The sequence below is a fragment of the Hydra viridissima genome, unplaced genomic scaffold (genome assembly GCF_058129835.1).
Source record: "Hydra viridissima isolate aposymbiotic clone 2 unplaced genomic scaffold, HvirCarnegie_v1 scaffold_1, whole genome shotgun sequence".
In the NCBI taxonomy this organism is placed as follows: domain Eukaryota; kingdom Metazoa; phylum Cnidaria; class Hydrozoa; order Anthoathecata; family Hydridae; genus Hydra; species Hydra viridissima.
In genome coordinates this window covers 6,800,300-6,828,266 of record NW_028324300.1, presented here as the reverse complement: position 1 = coordinate 6,828,266, position 27,967 = coordinate 6,800,300, and the positions used below count along the sequence as shown (strand labels likewise).

General features: G+C 29.5%; 3 protein-coding genes and 1 pseudogene across 10 annotated transcripts in view; 2 read left to right on the top strand and 2 right to left on the bottom strand.

The window, feature by feature from the left end:
• The window catches only part of LOC145187981 (uncharacterized), a 433,414-nt gene that overhangs the window by 313,676 nt on the left and 91,771 nt on the right, over positions 1-27,967 (top strand). The gene's annotated exons all lie outside the window — the stretch shown is intronic.
• LOC145188086 (CD151 antigen-like) lies at positions 614-27,967 on the bottom strand. 8 transcript variants are annotated; one of them, XR_016444809.1, is made up of 6 exons: positions 27,799-27,967; positions 27,096-27,287; positions 25,849-25,923; positions 24,147-25,760; positions 20,313-20,396; positions 614-802 (listed from the first exon to the last, which is right to left on the bottom strand). XR_016444809.1 is itself a non-coding variant. In XM_090066048.1 (6 exons), exons 1-6 carry the CDS (start codon positions 27,850-27,852, stop codon positions 713-715), a joined length of 717 nt encoding a protein of 238 aa, XP_089922174.1. In that variant the 5' UTR covers positions 27,853-27,967; the 3' UTR covers positions 614-712. The 8 variants fall into 8 exon arrangements, 5 of the variants coding, with proteins under 5 accessions (XP_089922174.1, XP_089922181.1, XP_089922201.1 ...); XR_016444811.1 differs by having other exon boundaries at positions 25,539-25,705; XM_090066048.1 differs by having other exon boundaries at positions 25,539-25,760.
• On the top strand, positions 3,984-6,659 carry LOC149893095 (uncharacterized; annotated as a pseudogene).
• LOC149893094 (uncharacterized) lies at positions 6,794-7,814 on the bottom strand. The gene is made up of 2 exons (XM_090066150.1): positions 7,685-7,814; positions 6,794-7,596 (listed from the first exon to the last, which is right to left on the bottom strand). Exons 1-2 carry the CDS (start codon positions 7,717-7,719, stop codon positions 7,092-7,094), a joined length of 540 nt encoding a protein of 179 aa, XP_089922276.1. The 5' UTR covers positions 7,720-7,814; the 3' UTR covers positions 6,794-7,091.

Genomic DNA, 27,967 nt, shown 5'->3' with positions numbered 1-27,967 from the left:
TTATAAATTCTACTTAAAGTAAATTTATTTACGAAAACGTCATTCACTTTTTTATTCTTGAAAAATTTGCTTGATAATAATTTCGCTCGAACATCTTACGCTGGTTGCATTAAGCTTCTAACAATATACTTTGGGGTCCTTTAATACTATACAGTTGTTCAATACTGTTTTAAATTTTTATATGTAAAAAAATTAAAGCACTATTACAAATAACTGACAAAAGACTATATGACTTTAATTTCAACTGATTTTGAATCAGCATAAAATAAAAAAAAGCAGTATCCGTCGGTTGTTATAGTAATTTTTGTGAAACTGTTATCTTTACGGAGGGGTGTGTTTATCCTTTCAATAGTAAAACACTTGTCAAGATCGTCATTAGAATTGATTTTTTAACATGATAAGTAATATAACAGCACCAGTTCAAAAAAAGTAAATTTTTACATTCAGAATTAAAAAGATAATCTGAAGTTTTAAATTTTGAAAGGTCGCATTAATTGTAAAACTGATTTTGCAATGAACGCGATTTCACTAAGAAAAAGTTTTATTCTCATAATTCTTTTGCTGCAAATCTTTTGTTTTTATTATTAAAACTATTGAAATTATTAAGACATAATTTCGGTGAAGGTTTATAAAATAAATCATTAAAGATATACAAAAGTCATAGAATACAATAATACAAAAACTTGAAATTTTGAAATACTTCATGCAAACTTCATCCTACTGTTGGAGATATCATAAGTCGTGAATAACCGAGTTTCTTTAAAATAACTATAATATAACCCGTCATTATCATGCCAAATATCTAAATGTAATAAAATTACAAGAATATTTGTCAAAACGAAACTTTCAATGTTGTATTCAAATCAAGACATATCACTAAGATTATTACAAAACATACAACTATAGTTGTTAAAACATTTTTTTTACTGGACTTTGTTGCAAAGCTAAAGCAGATATTAACCCGCGATACAATTCCACTGTGAACCAGAGAGACCGCCAAGTTTTATGTCGTGTCACTCGATTCAAATCTTTATTATTAGTTCGGTGTTAATGTATGATTCATTAAAAATGTTTTCAAAATCTGGTTTGCGTGCTCAAGTTCGAAAAATAAATTTTAAAGTTTTTACATATATTCATCATGTATAACCAAATTAAACTCTTTTTCAATTAAAATCATTTATTGATTTCTAAACTATTTTAAGATTTTATTGTAGGTATTACTATTAGCAACCTTTTCAGTTTGATTTGAAAAAGTTTCTCAAAGATATAACAAGAGCAAATAGATGTTTTTTTATATTACATATATGGCTCACCTTACTGTTTGTATAACCTTGCGGCAAATTATAAAAACATACCTAAAACGAAAGTTGTTCTTTTCACTTCGAGCTCTTGCAGAACAAGCCATTTGTAATGTTTTAAAAAAAATTTATGGCTATGAAAATAGCCGTTTTGACAGGATTGTAGTCACTGTCCGGGACTTATGAATTCTTTTTGTCACTAGGTCTGAATATTAAAGTTAATACTAGATTAAATTCTTCTTCCATTAAAATTAATTACTAAGGATAGTAGTTGCTCTCTATGTTGAGTATGCTCTTCTAATCTTTTAAACCTACCCCATGTAGGTTTAAATTTAGAATGAATAGTCTCTCCGCACTGTTCAGCAAACTTGGATGGGCCACAGTTATTTTATTCAACAAAGAGCTGAACATGACACAGCAAAATGTGCAACTTCTAACTTACTGAATTTTTTCCCCCAGAATCTGTGCAAGGTCTTGTCTAGACAAGGAGCTAATGCTAACTCATACTCTGACTCAGGAACCTTTTTAATGTTTTTCATACACTTAACTTTAGATCTAAGTTGAGGAACCTGAGATGTTACTACTTTGTCAAGTTCATCCAGGTTTTTCTAGGTCTTGTTGGAATTATTTCTAACCCAACCTCTCTGAACAAAATTTTTAGTTTTCAGCAATTCATTAAAACTCACGCCAAGTATCCTTAAGCAGTCATTCTAAAATAGATACACTGCCTAGGAAATCCATCTGTAAAACTATTTAAATAGTTGTCTTTATTGTTTTAGGAACCAAAAAACATCCTTCACATTTAGCAACTTGTTCACTATTCCTAAATATTGAAGTTGACCTAATTTGGCAGACCGGAGAAAACCCTTTCGTGAGGTGATAGGGATATAGATGCCAGAAAAAATCGAGTTCAAAATTTGGTAAATTCTCTTCAATATTTCCATTAGTTAACCTCCTTTTTACAATATTTTCCGTAGAAAATGTGTTAACTTTTCATTCAAATTCAACAGTAAACAACTAAATCAATATGAACTGACTTAGATTTACATCAAGGAGCCATTTTACAGCAATAAATTGTACACATTTTAATAGAAATAAAAATTATAAAAAAAACCGCCCTAGCCCTAACATAATACTAAAGTACTGATCAAAATCAAATTAATCCTGATGGATTATCAAAAAAAACAACAAAGCGCATTTTTCCTCATTTTTCAAAATATCACCTCCACAAAATCACGAGGAAAGTAGAAAAGTAATTTGCATTTTTTGTTTTAAAAAACCATCAAGAGTTTTGACTAACTTTTTGAAGTAAAAAATTACAGAAGTAATAAAAAGAGGTCAATTTTGAAAACCCTTGCACTCCCCCTGGAACTTGTGAGGGTTGTAGGATATCACTGAGAAAAACGATCGATGGAAATCAGTGCAATTTACCAGAATTTTACGATTTTTTACCAACCAATTACCTTGCATGAATTCTACCAGCAATGCAGATTCTGGACATTTCAGGGGAGAGAGTCTTCAATTTTCAATGAGGTTTTAATGATTAACAAACTTGCTTATAACAGTTGTTTTTTTTGTTTCATTAGAAATAAAGGTGGTGCCAGTGATGCGGTTTCCCCAAAAAACAGGAGGTTTATCCCATCTTACTCAAATAATATTTTGATAACACTACTATAACGCTATTAAAAAAACAATAAAGAAAATAACATATCTTTCAAATCTATTGACATTGAAAATTTATTAAGATTTCTTTCTTTGTTTTAAAAACAGGTAGCAACTCTCTATGTTGAGCTCTAGCTCTAATATATCCATCTCTTGCATCTGGCCCAACTACTGACATGGATGCTACTGTCGCTTGTTTTACAGCACGCTCGCTACTTTGAGTATGAATTTTAACAGAAGGAGTTATAAGAGGTGTCAATCTAAGCAAAACCAACTTATCTTTAGTGAGCGAACAAGTAAAAACAGGTTCTTGTACCACCATTTTTCCATTTGACTAGCTCTTGAAGAGTAGTTGCTGCAAAGTTCAGTTTAGGTGTTTTTCTTGGTCTGATTCGCATGTCTCCAAGGATATTATTACCCCTTTGTTCCAAAATTCGGTCAACTGCAAAGTTGCGGTCTTCTGCATTATTACTAGATAATTAACAGATTAATAAACTTTCATGGCTTGCATACCAAGCGCCTAACTGGATGTAGGAAGTCACAATTTCTCTTACTATAACAGGTTGATTTCTAAGAATTCCCAATTGAGACAGAATGTGATTGGAAGCATCTTCAAGTCTGTCTTTAACTTTAATGTCAAAAAAAAGTTTAAAGTAAAATTGTAAACAAAATAAGACAAGTAACTCAAGATTTTTCAAACTCTGATCAGTTAAGTCATGTTTCCTTGTCCACATAGACTATTCTTATGTCAATAATGAGCCATCTGGCATGAATTAAGGGGCCACATTGAATTTCTCTAAGATTAGGTGGCAATACACCGATCTTAACTGCTTTACATAACTTGTAGGTTTGTTTTTGATCTGTTGACATATTTTTTATTATTGTTTCTGGAATGTCAACAAAGCTCTCTCCTTCTGGAAGAGCTTTAAATTGAGGATTGTACTCCGTTTTATTAACATCAGCAAGACATTTTCCCACAGGACCTACAAAGCCAGTACTACATGATGTTAGTCCATCCATGGCCTACTTTATTTATACGGCCGGATATTTTGCATTTTGAAAAAAAAAATAGAAGGCCAGTTTTTTCGTAAGGCGTTTTTAAAGGAGCAGCTGGAGTTTCAAAGAATATGGTTAACAAATGTTGTATTGTGAATTGTCGTTCAAATTATGATGGTGAAGTTTCTACAGTAGTATTTTCGTTTCCAAAAAATGAAGAGTTGAAAAAAAATTGGATTAAATTTGTAAATAGAAAAGATTGGACACCTACTAATTCTTCCGTAATATGCATCAAACATTTTGAAAAAAAATATTATAAGAAAGGTAATGCGAATCAACGTTTTCGATTAATAAAAAAACTAAAGCCTATTCCAACTATTTTGGATTGCACAAATTTGCCTGAAGAAGGTCCATCACAACTTATAAAATCTTCTAATTCGTTAAGAAAATCACCAACTAAAAGAATATTTCAGCCAGATCAATATGGACAGTTTTTATTGAGTGATTTGATTAAAAACTTTAATGATATTACTGAAAGTCTTGCTCCAGATGGTTTTTCATTCTTGAAGTATGATGATCATGTAATTTTTTATAAATTGAGTCATAGTACTTTATCTATTCCTGAAGTTATAGAGTGCATTCGCATAAACAATGAGATGCATGTTAAATAATTTTACAAAGGTTCACCCCTGCCATTGCCACAGTGGTTTCGTCATGGAAGAGACTGTTGTTTATCTCGTAAAAGTATGCTTTATAATTTTCCTACCTAGATTAAATCACAAGCTGAACAATTTTCATCTATATTGACTGAATTACAGCAAATTAAGTATATGAAGAAACCTTTTTTTCAGCCAATATTATAAAGTATTCACTGATGTTACGATTTACTTCTACACAGTCATACCAACTTTTGCATGAAGAATTGCCTTTACCATCAATATCTTTACTTAAAAAAATAACTATTGGAAATATTGATGCTCTAAGTTGTGCAAAACATTTAAAATTAGAAGGAAAGATATCTCAAGACATTTGCTTGATTTTTGATGAAATGTACTTGCAAAAATGTGAAGAGTATTTTGGTGGAGAGATGATTGGTAGTGATGAGTCTGGAGAATTGTATAATGGAATAGTTTGTTTTATGATAGTTGGCCTGAAACAAAACATTCCATATGTGATTAAATCATCACCTAAAAAAAACAATCAATGCTGAATGGTTGAAAGAAGAAATTTTTGAATGTCTTCGTATTCTTACTGAATGTTAGAGGTATTGTGTGTGACAACCATTCCTCTAATGTTTCTTGTTTTAAAAAAATCCTTTGTGCATCAAATCAACAAGCTGAAGATTTGTTTTTTATTTACAATCTAAAAAAGATTTACCTTTGTTTTGATGTTGTACATCTTATTAAAAATATCAGAAATAATTTGTTAAATTGTAAAAGATTTTTATTTCCAGATTTTAAGTTTGATGGATTTAAAGATCCTATAACTGTATGTGGTGGAGAAATAAAATGGAGCACCTTCCACAATATTTATGAAAAAGACCTTGCTCTTGATGTTGGTTTGCGTAAAGCACCAAAAATAACAATGAAAGTATTACATCCTGGCAATTTTAAACAAAACGTTTCTTTAGCACTTGCAATTTTTGATGAAACTACTTCTGCAGCAATTCACTCATATTTCCCTGATCTTAAAAGTAGTGCAGATTTTTTGACATTGTTTTACAAGTGGTGGGTTTTATCAAATTCAAAAAGTCAGTATTCAACGTGTAATATTTTAGGTAATGCAGTTGTTTCTGGAGATAAAAAATCTGAATTTCTAAAGGGAAATGGCACACTGGATTGAAGCTTGGCAATTGCAAAAGGTACCAAACTGTGAGAAGTTTACTTTAAGTGCTCAAACAGCTGTAGCATTGATAAGAACACTTAATTGTCATGCCTCATTGATTGAGGACTTACTTAATGACGGATATAACTTTGTTTTAACTGGGAGGTTTCAAAGTGACCCATTAGAAAGGAGATTTGGACAATATAGACAAATGAGTGGTGGAAGATTTTTGGTTGGTTTAAAAGATGTCACTATTTCTGAAAAAGTATTAAAAATCAAATGTATAGTTAAAGAAAGTATTAACTTTGATGATAGTTTGAAAGTACCATTTGAGTCAGAAAATAATTTAACAGATTTGAAAAACTTTCTTCTTGATATTGATACAACTCAGTGTACTCCAGAAATCATGAATCTAGCACCAGAAAGTAGAGAAGTAGGTGCTCATATTGCTGGATATATAGCAAAGAAACTAAAAAAACGCTTTGGTACATGTTGCCAAGAATTTTTATGTTGTGCTAATATTGATGAAAGCAATCCTGATCATACTTATTTAACAATTATTTCTAGGGGTGGTCTCACTATTCCTTCACCATCACTTTTGGATTATGTTTGTACATCGTTTGCTATGATTACTACTCTTATAACAAAATAAAGAAATTTAATTAACATGCACGACAAGCTTTAGAATATTTGTTAAATCACTTTTGTGACTCTTTTCAGACTTTTTCTTGTCCCATGCATGAAAAAACTGGGATAAAACTTGCTGGAAGAATTGTTATCAAAATTTTTCCTAATAATAAAAGAATTATCTCTATCAGCGAAGTAGCTGTTGATCATGTAAAATCTTTTAAAAAGAGAAAATTTGTAAATACTCAATAAATTACATATAATACAATTATTTTTTATTTTGATGAAAAAAGAAAAAGATTTAAAGATTTTATATAAATATTCTTGTTTTTTAAATTGTCTGTTTACTTAAATTCTAAGTTTTAAAATAAAGGCTTGTTTTGATATCTTTTCATTTATTTATTTCTTATATAATATGCGTTTAGTATCTAAATTTATGAATATAAACTACTTTTGTCGGCTTTTTAAATTTAGAAAGTAAAATACATTTGCAAATATTCAAAAAGTCTTAAGTTTTCGAAACATTACGGTTTTGAAAACTGGCCTTCTATTTTTTTTTTCAAAATGCAAAATATCCGGCCGTATAAATAAAGTAGGCCATGGTCCATCAATTCCTTCTATAAGGTGACGCAAAAATAGCTCATTTAAATGAAGCATGCAAATGGCCCAGTGGCATTTGCGACCTTACAGCTTTTCAAGATGTGTTATAGCACCACATTTCCAGCCGGTGTTAATTGAAGTACTATCAGCTCCAAGTACTAAACATGATTCAGTAAGATTATATTGTTGCAGCAAATTATATACACCTTCAGCAATCTTTTTAGCTGGCTTATCTGAATGAGTATAAGCATTTGGAGTAAAATGACCAAGATATCGACTACCAGGTTCTATAGTCACAGTAATGCGTTGCTCTTTGATAATAATAGGATGTAGCTGTCCATTTGAACCATTTATCATCGCTCTTGTTAAATCTTTTCTGCCATCAAAGTAAATGCCAATATTATCTGCTTTTGGAAGATTGAAATTGCCATTATTCTTTGCTACTACCATGATTTTTTTTCTTGCTCTCGTCAACTTAGAAGGATCACAAGCAAGGTAAGAGTATTCAGGGGTGAGAAATCCTGCTTCAATTAAATCTTGCAGATAACTTGTAGTAATTGCTGCTGTTGCGGCAGGTGAAATCCCAAACCTATAAAAAAAAACTAGTTTATATTTATTTTCATTAATTCATCATCCGAACTTTTGCTGCTCAACAAAATAATAATCTATATGATTACCTTATACTAGCCATTGCAGTGTTTTTTCTTGACATAGTGTTTTTTCCTGACTTCTTTTCTAAAAATCATGTTACAAGGAAAGCATAGACACCTAGTTTATCCTTTAGAAGCCTTTCAACCAAAAATTTAATTTCATAATCTTGTTTTAAAGTAAAGTTAACATTAACTGGATTATAGTTGTCATTAAGAGAAATATCAGAAGTATTTTTTTGATATTCTTCATAATTCTATATCTTGTTTTTCTGTGACCTAAAACCAAACTTTTACAAATATTATTTTTGGTTTATATGTATATGTGCGTGCGTGAGTGTGTATATATATATATATATATATATATATATATATATATATATATATATATATATATATATATATATATATATATATATATATATATATATATATATATATATATATATATATATATCAGGCTTGGTCGGGAAAGGCGTGCGATCGCACTCTAATCTTGACCACGCATAAAATATTTATTTGCGACAACTTGGTCACGGCTCTTAAGATGTTTTGAGTAAGGGTCTGCGTATCGTTATTATTAGAGAGCTTACGATTTGAAAACTGCAACGGCAACGGAGACGACAAAGGTCTGGATCGAGCGGTTGCGACTTGTAGTTGCGGTATTCTAATAAAATTAGTTACGAATTTCCACTTTAAAAAAAAGAAAACATCTTGAAATAAACAAAAAAAAAAAATTGGTATGGCCCCTTTAAGAAATGTTAGAAATAGTTTATTACTTGCATTAGAATCAAATATCATAGACGACGAGGAGTTTTTACTACTGTTCAAATTAAATTTGTCTAAGAATCCAGATGTACCGTTTCGGAGTTATAAACAGTTTTGTTTAGAAATCATGTCTGATGATGAATGCAAAAGTGAATTTAGATTTCTACTTAGTGATATATATCGCTTACTCAATGTACTTCAACTACCTCAAGAGTTTGTATGTTATAACGGGTTAAAAGTTACTCCGGTAGAAGCACTGTGCATTTTTTTAAAACGGTTTTCCTACTCATGTAGACTACTCGATATATATATATATATATATATATATATATATATATATATATATATATATATATATATATATGTATTTATACTTATGTATTTATCCTAAATTTGTATCAGAAATTAGATAATTACTTTGTTACACTTTTGGAGCAAGTAGTACCTTGATCCATTTATAAGCCGTTTTCAGAAAACGCGAATTTCAACGTTTTGACGTTGCGTAAAAAGTTTTAAAACGGCTTTTCAGGGAATCCCATCCATTGCGCATGCCTAGTGTCAAATATTTATCATAAATTGTAGAAGTTGCCGTTGCAGTTTTCTTATCGTAAGCTCTCAATTTTGAACCGATAACGATATGAAATGATAACGATATCAAACGATATGAATTTGTCAATGAAACGATAATATCGGTTTAGTTATCGTTTGAACCGATAACTAAACGATATTTTATCGGTTGAAACGATATTATCGGCTTTTTAACGGTTTATCGGAATACATAAAAATAACGAGAATACCGATATTTATCGGTATAATAACGATAATTTTTACAATATTCCAATTTTTTTTTTTTTTAAATGCCAAATTTTAGTTCAAATATATAATAAATCTTCAAGTCGAGTCAAGATGTCCTTTTGTCTATCTTTACCGGTTTTAAAAGTTAATCCTTCCCAATTGTATATATTATCTAGATGTCTAACTTCACAAAAATTCGTAAAGAAAAAGTGAAGAAAAAATGAAGCAACATTGTTCTCCAAATTGACCCCCAGGTTGAAACTCTCCCCACTCCTGATTTTTTTACATTTAATCAATCATAAACATTAGTAAACACAATATATGTTGTCAAAAAAATCTGAACTAAATGCTAAATATGTATATCTCCAAAATTAAATTGCATAATTTTTGGCTTTTTTTCTTTCAAAGTTTTAATAAAGTCAAACATTATTGTAGTCAAAATAACCCATTAATATTTATTTATTTCATTTACAAAAAAAACATAATATAAATACATTTGTATCACAAATGATATTTAAGTTAATGCTTGTTTAAATTAAAATTTACCACAGAAGCGTTTAGCTCTTCATAACTTTTTTGTCCTATGTTTCTTTTATAGTTCATCCAAGGTTTTTTTTAAATTTGTTATGAACTGATTCACCACATTGTTCTGCATAGCTACCTAAGCTAATATTATTGCAATCTACTAAGGTGAAAATGTGACACACTAAAATATGTATTTTCCATGAAACTGTCATAGCCAAATACATCTTTTGTATATAGTTAAAGACTAGAAAATGAAATTTTGAAATCTTCAATTTTAACAGAAATATCTGTACCCATTTCCAAACCAAACACAGCTGATTTCACTAATGAAAACTTACGCAAGCAATTCATTATTGGTAAAAAATTGATTGCTGCAGTTATGGTAACATCCCTCTCCAAAATATCTAACTGGGGCATAAATAAATTATCATTGCTTCCATCTAAACCTACACCATGATACCCTCTCAATAATATGTGATGTGTTTTCAACCAGCTTTGAAAAGCTGGCTAAACATATTAAAGCAAAGTACAAAGTTTATCCACAACTCCCATCATAATGTGAAGCTCAGGTGGAGGAACAATGTATTCAAGAAAAGTTTCTTGATCTTCTTTTAAGTAAATGAAACGAGGAGTTATTACATTTTTGTATTCCTGCACTTTCAATCTTTTTTTTCCACCATATACATATTGATCATAAAATAAGTTTATGAAGCCCAACGTTCTTAGTTTCTCTGCTTCAAGGGAGCATTCTCCTTCACAATACAGACAGGCATAGTTACCAGAGTGACTTGAAAGTTCTAAAAACACTATTTGTACACTTTAGGTCAAATGCCATACTGAAGTTTACTTCTTCAAGTTGAAGAAGTGCCAATAATTTTTGGAGATTGCCATTATTTTCTAAGACCATCTCCACAATGGCAAGAATATAGCATTGCTTGACACCAGAATCTTCATATATTTCAAAGGAAGAATAATGATTTTTTGGATCGAAAACATTAATAATAACTTTTAAGAAGTTTTGACCACCATTTAAAGATATTCAGAGTTTCCTGCAATTCAGTCATTTTAACATTAATAATCGATTCTACAGCACTTGTTAGATTTCTGTGTAAAGTAGAACATGATTTTTTGGTTTTATTTTTAGAGAGTTCTAATGCATTTGATAGCTCCATAATATTTTGGAACAAGATATGATTTACTTTCTTTCTTTTTGACTTAATTTCATTTACTCCAACTGTAACAGAGAGAAGATTTCAACCTGTAGACATCTTGAACTGCTCTACACTTACAATGCTTTCACTCTCCGTTTTATGCTTTAACAATCCAGATGCTACTTGTTCCGCATGTTTATCTCCAAGTGATTCACTAATATCTACGATATTGGTTACAGCTTTACTTTTGCAACAATCATGAGAAACTCCTCTAAAATTAATAGTAAGAATTTTATAACAGTTTTTGAAATATGTAAAAACAATAAAAAATCTATTGAATCAAACTATAAAATAACATAAAGAGAAAAAATGTTTTAACTGATCTTATTTTAACCTTATTTTTAAATTATAAAATCATAAATATAAATAATCTATACTAAGATTTAAATAGCAGAGTCCACAGATTTTTTCAGCTACATTTAAAGTATTTGACCCTGGCTAATCAATTGTCTGGTTACATATCAGAGGTTTGCCTGATAGTACTCCTATTTACCTGAAAATACATTACTTTCTATCAAATACATTATTCTACCTGAAGTATATTATATAATATCAACATGTATGTGTGTGTGTTAATATATATATATATATATATATATATATATATATATATATATATATATATATATATATATATATATATATATATATATATATATATATATATATATATATATATATTTGCTGCAGTTAATTTAAACAAGCATTAACTTAAATATCATTTGTGATACAAATGTATTTATATTATGTTTTTTTTGTAAATGAAATAAATAAATATTAATGGGTTATTTTGACTACAATAATGTTTGACTTTATTAAAACTTTGAAAGAAAAAAAGCCAAAAATTATGCAATTTAATTTTGGAGATATACATATTTAGCATTTAGTTCAGATTTTTTTGACAACATATATTGTGTTTACTAATGTTTATGATTGATTAAATGTAAAAAAATCAGGAGTGGGGAGAGTTTCAACCTGGGGGTCAATTTGGAGAACAATGTTGCTTCATTTTTTCTTCACTTTTTCTTTACGAATTTTTGTGAAGTTAGACATCTAGATAATATATACAATTGGGAAGGATTAACTTTTAAAACCGGTAAAGATAGACAAAAGGACATCTTGACTCGACTTGAAGATTTATTATATATTTGAACTAAAATTTGGCATTTAAAAAAAAAAAAAATTGGAATATTGTAAAAATTATCGTTATTATACCGATAAATATCGGTATTCTCGTTATTTTTATGTATTCCGATAAACCGATAAAAAAAAGCCGATAATATCGTTTCAATCGATAAGTTATCGTTTGGTTATCGTTTCAAACGATAACTAAACCGATATTATCGTTTCATTGACAAATTCATATCGTTTGATATCGTTATCATTTCATATCGTTATCGGTTCAAAATAATAACGATACGCAGACCCTTACTCAAAACATCTTAAGAGCCAAGACCAAGTTGTCGCAAATAAATATTTTATGCGTGGTCAAGATTAGTAACCGCCAAACACGCGACCGTCCATTGAAGCGCAAACAAAATGGTGACTCATCACTCCATAAAACATTTTTCCATTGTTCGATTGTCCAATTCTGATATTGCTTTGCCCATTTAAGTCTTTTTTTCCGGTTACTTTCAGAAATAAATGGTTTTTTAACGCTCCAGTATGATTTAAATTTCCCAATAGAGTGGATCCGTTCGTCAACATCCAGTTTAAAATTTCTCTTTATTTCAGCCGCTGTTATCTTTCTATTCTTTCGAACCTCTCTTATAATTAATCTGTCCTCTCTGGCAGTTGTTTTACGCCTTCTTCCGCTCCCTTCTTTGCGCTTAAAACTTCCCGTCAAATAATACTTGAGCAAAAATCTTCGAATTTGTAGTGCACCATTGATTCAATTTTTTTTCCAATTTCAAGGTCAGTGTATCCACTTTCATGCCATGCCACAATTTGGCCCTTTTCAAACTCAGTGAGTTGTTTTCTTATCTTTTTTTGAGTTGTCTGGCGCATTGTTCGACTTGGGTGCTTTGATAGAAAAAGCGACAATTGAAGCAAGAAAAATAATTTAGGATTACGTTTTCGCTCACAATAAATATTTTTTTCACAACTCGCCAAAAATTTGTCCGGAATTCGACATGTCAAGCTCTAATTGACAAATAATAAAATGACGTAAACATGTGGTTATAGTTTGCCCAAAGGTATTTGAAGAATATTAAAGATGCACAATTGAAATAAATTATTTCTTCCTGAAATAGTATTAAAAATATATATATATTGTAAAGAATATTTGATTGTCATTTTTTTTTGTTGTAATTTTTTGAGAGTTTACCTAAGCTTTTTTTTTCTCGGACACTGTATATAAGCAAAGAAAATATTTATTATCATGAAATTATATTTACCTCAAAGGATGCTTGATCATCTTGTAGTTTTTTCATTCTTTTCTCATAAGCTTTTTCATCACTGCTTTTTCTCTTATATTTTATTCTAAGTTTCGTTGTCTCAATCTTATCAGCATGTCCCATTTGCATATCAGACTTTTCACCTGTCTTATTTCTTTGACTGTGTAACCACCTGAGCTCCATAGTTGGAATTTTTTTAGAAAAATACAGGTGCAATTTAAATGTGCTTTACTTTTACAATTTTGGGGGGAAGAACACCCAGACAGATCATGTTCACACAGAAGTATCTTATGAGGACATGTTATGAGGTCCATTAGCTTATCTAACTTCAATATAAGTTCTTCTTTTACTTTTGCCTTAGTTCTTCCCAATGCAATGTTTTCTACTTTCTCCCAAAGGGTTTTAATTCTACAGCTATTCACGAAAGTTTAAACGATTGCAGAATTTTTATCAAGTATGTTTGGTTTTTGTTTAATAAAGAAAAACTGTAAAATGATATCGACTTCATTTTTTTTATTTATTAAAGAAAAAGTAATTAGCTTTAAAATGAATATGAACATGTTATAAAAATTTTAATATTTAGTTAGAAAAAAGCTATTACAAAAAATCTTATAGGAAAAATAAGAAGCACAAAAGTTTAAACGAATTGCAAAATTCGAACAAAAAATGAAAAAAAAAGCGAAATTAATATTTGAAGTGTCCTCCTTTGTTTTTATAGCAAAGATAAACTCGTTTATGCTTTGGTTCAACTAATTTCATGCACATCACGCGAGGTACCTTCAGCCAGTACTCATTCAAAAGTTGCTTTAAATGCTGAGTTGATTGAATTTCATGGTATGTCAGTTGATTGTCGATCCAAGACCAAATATTTTCGATTGGGTTGAGATCTGGTGATCTAGGGCACCAGGGCATCACATTGAACTTTTTTTTTCAAAAAATACTCTTTGATTGAGTGTGCTGTATGAGCTGAAGCCCCGTCTTGTTGAAAGATGAATTGCTTGCTTCTGCCATACAAGTGTCTGATTGATGGAACTAGACACGTTTCCAATGTGTTCTTGTAGGTGTATTGATTAATTCGGCCTTCATACAGCTCACAGAAGCCTATACCTTTGTGAGAAAAACATCCCCAGATGCCAACCGAACCTCCACCGCCTTGTCGACGATGTTGCAAAAACCTGTCTGAATATTTCTCAGTTGCAAATCTTTTGACATAGATTCTTCCCTTGCGGTTTACAACTTGAAAGTTAGCTTCGTCACTCCAAACAACTTTTGCCCACTGTTCTACAGACCAGTCCAGCCTTTCTTTGGACCACACTCGTCGTTTACGTTTATCCGTGATTGAAAGAATAGGTTTTTTAGCAGCTATGTACGTTCCAATACCTTTGTCCGACAATGTTCGTCTCACGAGCTCTCTGCTAACTTTTGGATTGTTTTTTGACTCATTGAAGATTTGTGCTAGCTTTTTGTAGCTGAGTCTGGGGTTTTCTCTGCTCATTCTGAATATACCATTTTTGTCACGGTTGCTGAGTTTGGATGGTCTCCCACCCAGTGGGCACAGGAACGTTTTGCAAACGTTTAGTAAACGTTTAATGGTCGGTTGAACGTCGAATATATTGGTAAAACGTTTTAAAAACGTTTGATAAACGTTTTAATAAGACTTTTTTTAATTACTTTTGCGGGACCTTAGAAAAACCTTTAAAAAACGCTTTTTGAAAACTGTAAACGACTAACTGCGCATGCATAATATTAGACAAATTTGAATAACAAAGATATATATGTAAGCATATAAGCAAAGTTAATTTTTGAGGTTTCTCACTTATATAATATATATATATATATATATATATATATATATATATATATATATATATATATATATATATATATATATATATATATATATATATATATATATTATATATGTATGTATGTATGTATGTATGTATGTATGTATGTATGTATGTATGTATGTATGTATGTATGTATGTATGTATGTATGTATGTATGTATGTATGTATGTATGTATGTATGTATATACTAAACTGCCATAACTAAAGTTAAACTACCATCCTCAAATATAAGCAACAAGGAAGCAATTGTAGTTACATAAAAATAGTCAGAACCTATTACAAGGTAAGTTTGAATAATAAAAATTTTTTATTTTTTTATTTTTATTATTAATGTATGTAGCTATTTCTAGGAGGACTGTTCTACTCCAGCTAGAAACAGTTTTACAACCTATGTACAAGTAAAAACACTTTTTTTCCATAATGACATTCATAGGATAATATTTCTATAAAATTATTGAGCACTTACATGTTTTTAGCTAAGTAAAAATTCTTTATTACGCAGTATTATTGAAGATTTAAAATTTAAAAAATGACTGTAAATTTAGTAGACTTTTTAGACTATTTAGATTATAGTAGACTATTTAGTTGATAAAAAATGATCTTTTTTTGCATTTGTTTGAATGTAATGATGTAGCATATCACATTTGTTTGCATATAAGAGAAGTAAGTCCATATATTGCAGTGTAAAAAGTTGTTGAATATAAGTTTGTCAAAAAATGTGTTAATTGTAATTTTTCTGTTTTTATTCAACATTTTATCTTGATTAAGTTAAAAAATATGTATGTATTTTTAATAAGTTAAAAATAATATATTATTTATTTTTTTTACAAGTTAAAAAAGACTACCTAAGAACTGGGAATTTAAAACTTTTAAAGTAATAACTTTTTTTATTTTTTTCAAATTTAAATTTTTTTAAATTTTGTAATTAATTATATTACTTTTGTAAAATTATTAACATGTTTAAAGTGTGATTTTCCCTCAATAAATTACTTTTATAAATGTGTGTATATGTAACACCCTTTACACGAGCAAGTTAAACACAGTTTATAAAAAATTTATGTAGAATTTTTTGTTGCTGTTGTTGTTAAAAGTTTCACAAACAAAATATAGTTTGGTGTATAAGTTGATTAGAAATCATTTAAACTGAACTCCTTATAGGATGCATGAAAAATAATGGGAAAAAAAATAGAGTACAGAACATGGATGTTTCCTAAGGACACAGAAATGTTTGATGTTTGCCCGAGTAACGATTGGAAATTAAATCCTTTAAAAAACATTTAAAAAACTTCTTAAGTTAATAATAATTTTTACTTCGTATAATATTTTTGCAGGACCTATAAAAATGGCTTCACAACCCTTATCTTACAAACTGTAATCATTTACTTACACATGTGTATGCTTTACAAGAACATGGAATGCCTTCATATAAATGCTCTACAAGTTTTTTTAATAAAACTTTTTTAAATATAACTGTTATACACTTTATGATTTTTTATATGGTCATATAAAATTATTTTTATATAATATTATAATATTAATAAAGTAAATTATTATAGTAGAATTATTAATCTATTAATTTGTATTATGGTATTATATAGCTATAATAAAGTAGATAGATAACTGCATAGCCTATATATTTCTTTTGTGATTGTTGTATTTTGATATATAATAAGCATCAATGTATAAAAATAAATTTATAATAAATATATATACATATTTTTAAATAAATGCATAAATATACATATGTATATATACAGATATATAGTTAGAACATATAAGGAGTCTTGCTACATTGACTGAGGGTTTTGGTTTGGGCAGGCAATTTATCAATTAAACACCTTTTATTTACAATTTTTAAACTTTTTTTAATCTTCTAAATTAATTTCTTTTTATTTAAATTTGACATTTAATGGTAAAAATTATATATATATATATATATATATATATATATATATATATATATATATATATATATATATATATATATATATATATACACACACACTAGAGTGACATCAGGCATACTTTTTCTACTTTAACAGGTTTTTTTTTCAACCTAAAACAACAATATCAAATATCTCAAGTGCATTTAATAGCGCTGCTATTATGAAGTATATATATATATATAATTTTTATAAAAATTATATATATATATTTATATATAAATATAAAAGCAGTTTTTTTGTTGTTTTTTTTATTTAATGTATGAAATTTTACATTTTTTAGTTTTTGTTATACACATTTTATTATAAAGTATTAAAATAAAGTTATTCACTTTTTACAACAATTTAGTGCATTTCATTTAATTTCTAACTTGTAGTTTTTGTATTTGTTACTGTTATAGATATAATATAATACAAAGATTTTTGTGCATATGTTCTCAGTATTGAGTAGCAAAGAAATAGTTGCAAGAAAACAATCTCAACCAAATTTAAGTTATTTTAAAGGGCGTTTTTTATAATAAAATTAGTATATATATATGAAATGTAAATGAGATAAAAATTACTATTTTAGTGTATGGAGAAAAAATAGAAGTAAAAACGAAATTTATTAATGATTTCATTGAACCTAATTTTGATGAGTATTATGAGTATCAAAGGTGCAGACATTGTTACAAGCAAATAAATGCAAGGTATGTTTGAGTTAAAAATATTAGATAAATAAATTTTTTAATAAATGTATGAAGCTATTTCTATTCATATTTGAATGAAACAGTGCAACATGTCACAGTTATTTGCACATAAGAGAAGCAAGTCCTATTATTAAAGTGCAAAAAGTTTCTGAATGTAAGTTTATCAAAGAATGTCATCTGGTTTTATTAAACATTTTATGTAAATAAATATTTTTTATCAAGTTTGAAAGTATTTCCAACATTAATAAATAATATATGAAGTTTTTTTTCATCAAGTTTAAAAAACTACCCATGAAGCATCACTTGAATTTATTGTTATGAGGAACTTTCATCAGGCTTTTTTATTTTATTTTATTACATAATCAAATTATAACAAGGTTAAAAAAATTGTTAAATAAACTAAAAGTGAAGTGTAGAATTTACCATGAGTATAAATGTGTGTTCAAGTAACACCCTTTATATGTGCTAGTTGAAATCCATGAAAGATTTCTATAGTAGTTCTGTTTTTAGAAACACTGGTGTCACATACAACGAAGTTCGATTCGGTCGATAAGTTGAAGATCATTTGAAGAGAGCTCTTGACAGAATTGCATAACAATTATTTTATAACGTTTTTGTAGGCTTATTTGTAAATGTATGCTTTTTTTTGTATGCTTATATTTTAAATAAACAAAAAATTAAACTTTTAGAAATTTATTAAATTATCGTGATCTAGGCTGTTGCTCCTAAATTTTCGTTTGTAAAAGATTTTTTTTTTGCATAACATAACTTATTTACTGAAATAACTTATACTTAAATAAATGCATTTAGGATAATCCTTGAAAAGGTTAAAACGTTTCATTTACATAAAATAAAAACCCATCAAAAAAGGTTTTCGTGAGACCTTTAAAAAACGCTCAAAAAACGTTTTTAGGAAAACGTCCGGTCACCGTTTCATATGAACGTTCAAAAAACCATTAAAAAACGTTTCACGGGACCTTTAAAAAACGTTTGCAAAACGTTCTTGTGCCCACTGGGCAGTACGCGGCATGTCGGAGACGTCCTTGGTAAGTTCACAGGTTTTGATGGTTTTTCTAACGCAATATTCAGAAATGTTAAATATTTTGCCTATTTGAATGCTTGTGTGATTTTTTGTCCGCGCCATACCAATAACTTGCCATTTGATGTCACTAGAAACTGATTTTCGACCCATTTGCACGCAATTGAAGTTAATTTGAAATTCACAATATTTTAAGTTGATTTTGAATGAATTAAAAGCTGCCTGATGATGTTGTGATGAATTTTTTCATTGAAAAACGAAAAAAAATTTCGCAGCGGATTTATCAATTAATTAGCAAATAATTGATCCTAAATAAAATCGTTTAAACTTTTGTGAAACCTCTTAATTTGTATCACCTACCTTTTAATGAAATTTCTGAGTAAACGGTAATGTCAAAAACTACTTTTATTTAGTCAAAAACTACTTTTATTTATTCTATTAACAAATAACCTATTTACCAAATTGGAAAAATAATTATTTTGATATCTATTTCCGTTAGATTTTTATTCAAGAAAAACCGAAGATTAGATTTGAAAATTCTGCAATCGTTTAAACTTTCGTAAATAGCTGTATAATAAAGTGATTTCTCACCAATAATAACTGGCTGTTGAAACTTAACATTTGCTTTTCTCCATTGAGCAAGAACAAATGGAATCAGATCACTAGCAAGATCTTTGTTAGAATATTTATTATGGTGTAGATTGCATGTTAAGCTTTTTTGTTCTTTTAGTAAAATCCCTTTTTGAATAATTGTTCTGTTTGTAGGCAGCTCACTAGGAATAAAATCTTTTCCAGGTCCAATAAAATCTGAAATTGCAGTGGTGGATGATCTAGTCTTAACTTATAACGAATAAAATAGTAACAGACTTCGATCTTGAATAAAGCTTTTATACATCAGAGAGCCAAGTGAAAACATCTTTTAAAATTAATTCAGTGCTGCGCTTATTAGGAGAGTTTATTACAAAAAAATGTTTTTTGTTTATTTTATAATAATTTAAGTTTTTTTCATTTTAATAATGTGTAAATATGAAAATTTGGGTATCAAGACGTTTTCTGATCAAAAAGTGGTCCATAACAAACCTACCTTGAAATTTAATTTTACATAGGAATACACCATTTCTTAAGCTTGAATTTAATTTTTTTCAAAAACATATAAATCTCACTGTACCCTAATATACATACATACATACATACATACATACACACATACATACATAAATACATACATACATACATACATACATACATACATACATACATACATACATACATACATACATACATACATACATACATACATACATACATACATACATACATACATACATACATACATACATATATACATACATACATACATACATACATACATACATACATATATACATACATACAAATAAATAAGAAATTTGTTTAATATTTAACACAAAAATGAAGCAAACCTGAAACACTGCAAAACCAATCAACATTCCTGATATATACCTCAGATTCAAGTTAAATGAGTTTAAAACTTCATAATAGCACCCCTGTAATAAAAATATCAAAATATTGAGAAAACTTTTGTTTTTTAAACACCACAGCGTAATATCATTAACAATCACCACAATATAAGTATAATATCATTAAAAAACACCGTAATATAAGTACCATATTGTTAACAAAAGAGAGTGTTAGTGTATGGCAAAAAGAGTTTGCCAATTTAGTGAGTATACTTTTTAGATTTTAGAGAACATCAATAGCATTTGAATTCTGCTGAAAATTAGTGAGCTGATGTAACCCAGAGGCAAGAACCTGTCAGAACATAATAGATTATACAGTCGACTCTCGATATCTCGAATACTTGATATCTCGAACTTTTGAGTATCTCGAACTTTTTTAGCGGTCCCATGGACATAACGTACTAGTTTAGGCTAAAATCCTCTCGATATCTCGAACCTTATTATCTCGAACTTTTTGGTATCTCGAACATTGTTTTCGGTCCACAGGGCAATTTTCTCTCGTTATCTCGAACTTTTCAACATTTTTTTTTTCAAAAATGCTTTAATAAAATTTAATTTTTTTAAATTCCAATTTTCGAAAAAAAAAAATTTTTAATTCGATTTTTAAATTCGATTTTTTTTAAGAATCGAATTTCTGAAAAGTTTTCCTTTAATATATAATTTATTCTTTTTGTCAAACGCAGCAACATGCCGCTCGTTAAACGAAAACTCACGAACAAATCTATAATAGAAAAATGCAAGGCATTAAAAGACCTAGAGACTGGGATGTCTAACAAAGAGGTTGCCAAAAAGTATGGAGTCCCAAAGAACACATTATCAACCTGGATTAAAAATAAAACCAAGTTATTAACCTCACTGGAAAAAAATGGCACAAAATCTAAACGGAAGAAACTTCGTAGTGGTAATTTCAAAAATGTAGACAAGGCCATATACACGTGGTTCGTTGCAAAAAGAAGTCAACAAGTACCAATTGATGGTACCATACTAAAAGAAAAGGCACTAAAATTCGCAGAAGCAGTAGGAGAGTTAGATTTTAAAGCATCTGATTGTTGGTTTCATAATTGGAAAGAAAGGTCAGTTAAATTTTGTCAAATCTTGTTCAATTTTAATATTAACAAATAACATGTATCTGTTTATATTTAATTTATTTAGTTTTTTAAACGTGTAATTAAAATTCAATTATTCTGTTCCTATTTTTAGGAACGGCATCAGCTTTAAAATAATCTCAGGCGAAAGTGCCGCCGTGACGAATAATACGACTGCTTCGTGGAATGAAACTACACTTCCAACATTGCTTTTGAATTACAAGCTTGAAAACTTTTTCAATGCCGATGAGTTTGGACTATTTTACCAGTGCCTACCAAACAAAACATACCATTTATCACGAGAAAAATGTTTTGGGGGAAAAAATAGTAAAGTCAGACTAACAGGCATAGCAGCAGGGAGTGCAACGGGAGAAAAATTACCTAAGTTTGTTATTGGAAAATCTAAAAACCCACGGTGTTTTAAGCACATTAAACAACTTCCTTGCACATATAAAAATTAGCTAAAAAGTTGGATGACCGGAGACCTTTTTACAGAATGGGTAATGAAACTTGACTCATTTTTTCATGCTCAAGACAGGAAAGTAGCACTCCTGGTGGATAACTGTTCTGCCCACCCACACATTGAAGGGCTAAGCAACATCAACCTAATATTTTTCCCCCCTAACACCACATCTGTCCTTCAGCCCATGGATCAAGGCGTAATACGAAGTCTTAAAGCTCATTATCGTCACAAAATTGTGCGTTTGTGTATCAAGGCTGTCGATGATAACGAACCCATGCCAAAAATTTCTATACTTCAAGCAATGAAAGATCTTGTTTCTTCGTGGAATGCTGTGTCGAAGGAGACTGTCATCAACTGCTTTAAAAAAGCTGGTATCAGCAAAACAAACAAGAGTATTGAAGAAGCTGATGATGATCATTTTTTTAAATTTTTGACAGAAGAACTTAACCGTTTGCGAGAGTTAGATCCTCGTGCCGCCCAAGAAGATCTCTCAGCGGAATCTTACATTGGTTTAGATTGCGATGTAGTAACCACCTGATGCTGAAATGATTGCTCAGATTTTAGACCCTAATTTTGAAAACGACGATAATGAAGTCGAAGATAGCGTTGACGAAGCTATTGACGTCGAAGCCCCGCCACGCCCATCTGATATTCAATAAGAAATTGCTTTTGAAACAATTCAAAATGCTTCGCTATACAGCTCAAAATACGGAAATGAAATACAATCCCTAGCACTAAAACTTGAGGATTTAATGAAGATGGAAAAGATGGATAATTTAAAGCAATATCAGATAACAGATTTTTTCCAAAAGTTGTAGTTTTTGTTGTTAATGATTTTTGTCAGAAAAATAACTTGTTTTAATGAAAGTCGGGCAATTTTATTTATTTTCAACCCTTTTCTTGATATCTCGAACTCTCGATATCTCGAACTTTTTTTTCGGTCCCCTTACTGTTCGAGATATCGAGAGTCGACTGTAGTGAAAATGAAGATGAAAAATGGATGTTTATAAATATCTTTCTTTCAGAAATTCTACTCAATCAACTGGGATATCCCCAAGAAGCTATGCCCCAACATCCCTGCCCAAACAGCATGAAAAGTGAGCGCAGCTACCTATCAAAGGACGTGATGGGTTAAAGAAGCTAGTCCATCTAAGACTTGGTACACTCTACAACTTAACAGAGCATAATCAAAAACTTGCCCAGAAACTCAATAACTAAAGGATTGATGTGGTATGCATACAAGAATGCAAGTGGACAGGTGGAAAAGCTGCTGATATAGGTGAAGGCTACAAACTCTTCTACTATGGAGAAAAGTCTAACAGAAATGATGTGGCAGTTGCACTAAACAAGCAAATGTTGCAGTGCCCCTACACAGTAAACAGAGTATCAGACAGATCAATATCCATAAGAAATAAACTAGAGGCAACAGCCATCAATGTTATATCTTATTGTACCCCACAAACTGTCTGCAGTGAAGAAGAAAAACATTTGGCTGAAACATGATGACATTGTTCAGGACATTGCCCCAGAGGAGCACATACTTTAGGCGGTAAATAAATGGTCATGTGGGAGAGGAAAGAACATTGTATTAGCAATACAATGGAGGATGTGGCCTGGGAACACAAAAAGAAGGCAAAAGGATTTTAGACCTTTCCAAAACTCATGAATTTGCTATAACCATTACCTTCTTCAAGAAAAGACCAACACATTTGGCAATTTATACAATTGGTGGCCATGCTACACAAATAGACTATTGGATGTTATGCCACAAAGACCTCAGACCAGTGAGAGATACAAAAGTGCTGCCACATCATTCAGTAGCACCTCAACACTGACCTCTTATTATTGATGTTGATATTGCAAGAAAGCACAAGACAGGATTAAAGAGATTTAGGTGGTGGAAATCACATAACACAGCTAATAGATCAAAACAGGACATCTGCCTAAGCCACATTGCATTAATCAAAGATGAAAACAGAAAAGTACTGTGAGACCCAATGGAGATCCTGAATCGGTGATCAGACTACTTTGCAAAAATTAGCAACAAAGAGTTCCCTCAGTCACCTATCACATCTGCAAGTCCATTCTATGGTCCAGTATCACCCATAATCTCTGAGGAAGTGTCCATTGCACTTAGCAAAATGAAGAATGGAAAAGCATCTGGTCCTGATGACAATGGAATTGCTTTCCTTACATTACTCTTTAAAAAAATCAAAGAGCAAATGATACCACAGGTCTGGAAATCCAGTGTCACTGTGCCAATTTGGAAAGCTCATGGTGTTCCTGAAACATGTCAGGTGGTCCAAATTCTTTAACAAAATGTCACAAGCACAGTGTACTGCTCAACAGGACTTTCCTCACTATTTGAAATCAGAGTTGGTGTGCATAAAGGCTCAGTGCTTTCACCCCTTCTTTTTATATTGTGCATTGACACAGCCACAGCAGATCTACAGATGCCACATCTATGGAGTCTCCTCTATGCTGATGATGTTGCCCAGGCAGACACAAACAAATTGTCACTGCAGTCCAAATCACAAGCATGGAAAGATAGCTTAATGGAGAACAGCCTGTGCCTAAACATCAAAAAGACAGAATATATGGAGTGTGGACCACAGACAGAAGGCACAATCTTCATTGATGGTACACCCTTGAATAAAGTACTGAATTCAAATATCTTGGATCACTAGTTTCTTCAAACAGTGAAATATTTTTTTAAATAGAGACAATTTTTACGGAAACTAAAAAACAAAAAATCTTACAAAAACTAGAAGTCTAGTATTTTCATGAAAGCTATTTTTAGTGAAAACTTGTGAAATTGAATGGTACTGTATGAGAGGAATGACTGCAACAAATAAAATAACATTTTCTTTAAAGCAAAAAAATGTAAGATGTGCTGCTTTTCTAAAAGATTTTTTTTTGTATAACTTAACTAATGGACTTTATAATTATATGTGCATTTCACATTGTACATATAAAAGATAGTAATGTAATACAAGGGCAGCACTTTTTCAATTATCTAAAAGTTAATATTAAATTTTTGTAAAAACTTTTGCTTTTGTTTTTTATATAACTTTTGAAGATATGCCTTTATGAGTGATTCTCCATGCAAGTAACTCAGTAGTCAATGTGATAATTATCTTTTTATATTATTCTTTTATAAATCAACTTTTACCATTTAATGATATACAGTATTATCTTTCTCTAAACTATTTACAGTTTCTTTGCAAACTTGTAGTATCTAGTTTTCTTAAATTTGTTTTAAGTGTAAAGTTTATATAATTATTAAACATAAATTTGGTACTTTTGAATAACATCTTTTTTTAGAACTTGATGGCAAATCTTAAAGATGTTTAGGAACTACAAACACAAAAAATCACATAGGAATTTCAAATGAAATGAAATTTGCACCAACCACTTTATGTCCACTTTTCATCAAAAGAACTTAATCATTGAAAAGACTTCAAACTTTAATTTTAAAATCTTTAAAAATGAATTTAAAAAATAATTCTTGAAAAGATAAAAGTATCTTCTGCATTAAATCTACAAAAAAAGATAAGAAATTACACTTGTTCATAAATAAAAAGGATTTATTCACCTTTTTATATAAACAATGTAAATTACCTTTTTATACAAATTATCAGGCAGTAAATAACATGTTTTTCCAAAATGAATGCAACAAGAATCAGGTATTGTAAAGGAAGTATTGGTCCAGTCATTTGGTCCATTTATACCACAGCATTTTAAACTTCTTTGCATTTTATCAAAAGAACTTTTTGAGTATGAGTTCTCTAAATAATATTCATCAAAAGCTTGCCATAGATTGCTTTTCAAGCCATCATTGATCTAAGAAGGCTTTGAAAAATCAGGAGATTTCTTTTTCTTTTTTGGTATAAAAGAAATTTCTTTAGCATAAAATTTATAACAAAATTACCTTTGGTTTTTCAACATAAGTAAGTGTACCAGAAACAATTTCAACAGCTAACATTGTAAATAAAAGTGTAAAAAGCTAAAGAGATAAAATCATTTCTAAGGTAATGCATAAAAACCATGTAAGTTAATAAATAATGCATCAAACAATTAACCAGCCAAAAACAACTGAATGTTATAAAAATATAACTTTTGCAAATAAAAACATCAAAAAATATATATAAATGGATTAGTGTTGAAATATAAAAACATATTTTACATTTCAATACAAATATTTTTCATAACTTTTATTAAAACAGGAAAAAAAACTGTATAGCCTAGAAAAAGAAGCACAAGATAAAACTTGTTAGCAAAGTATTATTCCCAGCTACTTCTTTTTGCTCTTTAAAAAATACTTTCTAAAACCTAACCCTGCTTTCAGAGTGATAAGATAGCAGGCAACAGTTTTTTCAGTTGTTATGGTAATTACTAAGCAAATTAAAAAATATTAAATTAAATGGAAAAAATTAGAGTCTTTTCACTGCAACAAAGTTGTAACTGTGGTTAAACCATAATAACAACTCGCAACATTCAGTGCACAGAATTGACAGAACCTATAGCTAAATTCTATTTTCTTTACTTAACATTAATCAATAAGTATAATTAAAAAAAAGTACAGTCAAATCCATCTATATTTATTCATTTAATTATTTATTAATTTTAATTTTTGAAAGCATCAGTGAGAAGTTTGAATTGAATCCTAACGTAACTAAAACTTAGTATAGTTATTTATTCAAAAATAGTTTTTCTGAAATTAATGCAGTTTTAGTTAGCAGAGTAAGCAACTGATTGACAGGGTAGAGTTGTGTACTAGAAAGCTCAAAATTTGCAGTTAAGATAACATTAATATAACATTAATTGACTTTAAGATACATTAAGATAACATTAATTGACTTTAATATTGCCAATAAAATGGTCATTTCTTCACCTATATAACAATATCTTAGCAAATCATATTTTTTGTCATTTTAACAAACAGAAGCTTTAACAATACTAAAAGGGCTTTAAAGTCAGCACTGGTTGCCTAGATTTAAACTAAACATTATGGAACTAGTTCAAAGCATTAAAAAAAAAGACCTTTTCCTATGTCAAAAATAAAAATTGTTCAAGTTATTTTAAAAATTAATTAATATCTAAATATAAACAATTCTGGCACTATATAATATGCAACTTTGTAGATGTTTGAGACTACAGCGTTAAAAACATACTTACAACACCTAGTGTACAGCGACTTTCATTGTATGTCCCAAAAAATCCTACTAATCCTGTTACCAAAACAAAGATACCAGTAAAAAGAACTAAAGAAGATGGAACAATAGCATATGTATTTGCAATAAGGGTACAGTAATCACCCCATGTCCAAACAAACAGTACAGATAAGTAGACAAGTATTCCTGAAGCTCCCTGAATGAAAAATTGGTAAAAATTAAAATCATAATATAAGCAGATTTTTTCCTGTAAAATGCTTGAATGTAAATCTTCAGGTATTTTTCAGCCTTGATTTCATCAAATTAAATTTGACATATGCTTAGATTTAGTCTAAAGGATGCTTTAAAAACCCTAAAATATCCACATTTTTGTTGTTGTTAAAAATGAATTAAGAAGATAAAATTTTGTTTTGTATTTCAAAAGAACTTCTACAAACTTCAAACAAATAATGGTCATAACAATATTACATTTGGGTGAAAATTCTATAGGTGTCTTTGTCAAATAAGTGGATCGTTCAGAAGAAAGTTATTTAGAGGAGTATTTTCTGATTACCAAATTCATTATAATCATAATGACAAGCATTCCTAGTACTAACCCCCTGTATAGGAATTTATTAAATTTTAGAAAAAGAAAAAAATTTTAAATTATGTTAAGGTGTTACCATGGTTATGGTTTATTTTTTTGATTAACAAAACAATTTTATTACCAGCAATATTAAGTTGTAAAAATATAATACTCCTTTTCCACAGTAGCTACTCATCGCATCTAATGATTGCAGGGGCAATTCAAATATCCACTTTGCTAAAAAAAGTCCATTTGTTAAACCCACCCCCCTCTCCTTCCCGAAAAATCGCTTTTTTTTGAGGAGCGGTTAA

What these genes read in the sequence shown, in the direction of transcription:
- LOC149893094 (XM_090066150.1), bottom strand. Translation starts at nt 7,719, where the DNA reads ATGTCAAGAAAAAACACTGCAATGGCTAGTATAAG. An exon ending in ACTGCAATGGCTAGTATAAG is followed by an intron (nt 7,597 to 7,684) that starts GTAATCATATAG and finishes TTTTTTTTATAG; the next exon opens with GTTTGGGATTTCACCTGCCG.
- LOC145188086 (XM_090066048.1), bottom strand. Translation starts at nt 27,852, where the DNA reads ATGAGTAGCTACTGTGGAAAAGGAGTATTATATTTTTACAACTTAATA. An exon ending in CTGATAATTTGTATAAAAAG is followed by an intron (nt 20,397 to 25,538) that starts GTAATTTACATT and finishes TTTTTATTACAG; the next exon opens with GGGTGCTATTATGAAGTTTT. An exon ending in TTGGTTTTGCAGTGTTTCAG is followed by an intron (nt 803 to 20,312) that starts GTTTGCTTCATT and finishes TATTACATTTAG; the next exon opens with ATATTTGGCATGATAATGAC.